The sequence below is a fragment of the Acanthisitta chloris genome, unplaced genomic scaffold (assembly GCF_000695815.1).
Source record: "Acanthisitta chloris isolate BGI_N310 unplaced genomic scaffold, ASM69581v1 scaffold10647, whole genome shotgun sequence".
Taxonomy (NCBI): Eukaryota; Metazoa; Chordata; class Aves; order Passeriformes; family Acanthisittidae; genus Acanthisitta; species Acanthisitta chloris.
This window is the reverse complement of record NW_008683183.1, coordinates 3,939-6,995: the sequence shown is the minus strand read 5'-3', so window position 1 is coordinate 6,995 and position 3,057 is coordinate 3,939. Positions and strand designations below refer to the sequence as shown.

Sequence of the window (3,057 nt, the reverse complement as noted above, 5' to 3'; positions counted from 1 at the left end):
GCGCCGGCGGCTCCCCCGGCGTGCACCGAGCCCTGCGGCCCTGGTTATTCACCGAAAAAAGAAAAATCATGGGAATTCGACTATTCTCCCCCCCCTCCCCGAAGTTTAAATGCTGCCTTGCTTGTTTCTGCTGCGCATCTAGGGTGTAAGCTCTTCAGAGCGTAAAAAATGAGGGATTGTTTTCTCTGTTCGTGGGGAAAGTTAGCCTAACCGTTCCTGTAGTGTTGAGGATGCTTCAGTAGGAATGTCTGCTAGACGGATAAATAGTTCATAAAGTTGTCCAGCCAGTTGCAGCTGAATGTATAAAACCTTCCCTGTGTGTTATACAAAAATAAAGGACTGGGTGTTGCATTTATTAGTAGTGATACGTTCTTCAAGTTACATGGGATATTAATTATGTCCTTCAAGTTACATGGGATATTAACTAGCTCGATTGCTCCTAGTGAAGAAAGGCACAGGGAACAAAAAAAAGCATGAAGAATGTGGCCCTGATAAACCAAGAATGTGATCTTGATAAACCAGGAATCTATTAATTAAGAAGTTTCAGGTATTTCAAGGTTTCAGGTGTTTCTCAGCCTTTCTAAAAGCTTTGGGTGTCAGCATTACCTACCGGAGAACCTTCAGCCCCTTCCTGAGCTCAGCCTGGGGTGGTGGATCAGCCTGCCCAGCTGTAGTGTATGGATTCCTTGTGACAGGACTTTTTAGTTGTGCCATAAATTGTGTTGTTCAAAGAAAGGCTGGATGTGGCACTTGGTGCTCTGATGCACCTGACATGGTGATGTGTTAGGTTGTAAGTCAGACCTGATAATCCTAGAGGTCTTTTCCAACCTGATTGATTCTGGGATTAATAGAAAAAATAAATGTGTATGCCTAAATGGCATAAATATAACTGCTAGTAGCATTAATTGCAGCATTAATTGCAATTCTTCCCCCCAGGTGTGAATCGCCATTTCCACATGATCTGTATCCGGGATAAGTTCAGTCAGAACATCGGAAGGCAGATTTCATCCAAAGTGATTTGGGACCACCTGAGCACCATGTATGACATGCAGGCTCTTGTGAGTATCAAGGGTTGATGCAGCCACCTATTTATTTTGTCAAGTTCAGGAGTTTGGATAGGCCAAAATCTGTCATACCTCTCACAGTGCTGAGAATTACATGTCATTCTGGTGGGTTGATGAGGTTTTCCCTGTATAGAAGGAGATTAGATGGGAGACAATAAAACCTGCAGTGGCTGTTGAAGTTTTGAGGGTTGGTTTTTTTTATATCATGTGCTGACTTTGTTTATTAAAGTTTGATACATGCTGATTCAGAACATGTTTACATAGAGACATATAAGGGTTAAATGAGAAACTTATAGTGTGTTAATATAAGAATTTGCCATGTTTGGGTTTCAGAAATGATCTCAGATGATCATGAGTTGTGATCTCAGATATCTTGACCTTAATAGTTAGTTTGACATCAGGAACCTCCTGATTCTTTTCACGTCTGAAGTGTCTTGTTAAGAGTTATTTAGCTACTAACTGGATGTAAAATAGAACTTGAAATTGCATTTCTAAATCCAAGTGGAAGTTTTTACCAGTCATTCACAGAGATCTCTTTTCTTTCTAAGCATGAATCTGAGATTCTTCCATTCCCTAATATAGAGAAGAATTTTGCTCTTCCCGACGAAATGATTCAAGAAGTGAGAGAAGGTAAGATGGTTTAACAGAACTTTACCCAGTCAAAGAGCATAACATGTCAGTCCAAGGCCATTCCTTCAGACTGGTGTGTTAGGTGTATTGGGAAAAGGAAGTGTTAAACAGATACAAGTTTATCTCATGAATTTTTAGCCAGCTGGCTGAAGGAAGCTGTCAGGGGAAGGATCACAGTGCTGGTGCAGTTCATACCTACTTAGCAGCCTCTGTGACAGACCACGGTAGGAGACAGGCAAGCAGGACAGAGACACCTTTGGTCACATTTCACAGTGTTCCTGAGATTCTTAACTACAAAGTAGATGTGATGCCAGTGCAGCACAAACAGGTTCTGTTGGTACTGTTTAAATTCATCTTCTCGTTCTGCTTCACTGATACCAGTTTGCAGAGTGAAAAGCAAAATGTGATTCCCTGAAAGGTGATGAGTGGTTTATTGTGTGATTTTGCACCTTGTTGAGATGCAGAATCATAGAATCATAGAATCAGCCAGGGTGGAAAAGACATCCAAGATCATCAAGTCCAGCCCTACTGTGGTTACTGGACCATGGCACCAAGTGCCACATCCAGTCTCATCTTAAAAACCCCCAGGGATGGTGAATCCACCACCTCCCTGGGCAGCACATTCCAATGCCTGATTACTCTCTCTATAAAAAATCACTTTCTGATATCCTCTGTACCTTGTGCTGGTATAACCATATCATTTTTTGGCTATTACTATTTTTCATATGGTTCATATGTCTTCTTTTTTAAAGCATTCCTGGTTTTTGATGTCCAAGGATAGATTTTTCATGAGTGTGCTTTTTTTTTCTGTAGTTGCATTAAAATTGATTGAAAACAAACCCTACTATGAAATGTTTAGAGGCTTTTTTTATTGATTCACAGTGGTTTCACTAAACTGTGAAATCATCTCTGTGTGTTTTTACCTTCTTGGGATTCAACTACCTGAGCTTATCATGAGTGAGAGAGGTTGGGAAATGCTCTCTGTATTGTCTAATCTAATAGAAATATACAGGAGTTTGACAGGAATCTTGAGCTGAGTGGTGAGAGATGGATTTTGAAAGTTTAGCTGTATGTGTGTTAGTTAGTACTGTTATCCAAGGTAGGAGCTAGGAGGTTCAAGCACCTGCCAAAGGAGTTCTTGGGATGTTTTAAACCACAGTGGAACGCTTCTCAATCATTAGGTACACTAAACTTTACCCTAAAAATGTAGTATAAAATCATTATATAGCTAAGACATTGCTTGTTTAGCATCTTGCTTTCTTCCCGTTAATAATTTCAGTGGAATTTCCTGAGATGAGACATTTTCAGTGCTTTGCATTATGCTTGTAACATGCCTGGACTGTTTGCTATGGTTCTGTGTCAC

At 40.5% G+C, this 3,057-nt stretch overlaps 1 protein-coding gene across 1 annotated transcript in view; it reads left to right on the top strand.

Moving 5' to 3' along the window:
- Nucleotides 1-936: 936 nt before the first annotated feature.
- MRGBP (MRG/MORF4L binding protein) overlaps nt 937-3,057 on the top strand; it is a gene marked incomplete at its 5' end in the record, with an annotated part of 3,569 nt that continues 1,448 nt past the window's right edge. The window contains 2 exons of the mRNA XM_009078826.1: nt 937-1,058; nt 1,613-1,694. Coding sequence (XP_009077074.1) covers nt 937-1,058; nt 1,613-1,694 — 204 coding nt within the window. The remainder of the gene's footprint in view (nt 1,059-1,612; nt 1,695-3,057) is intronic.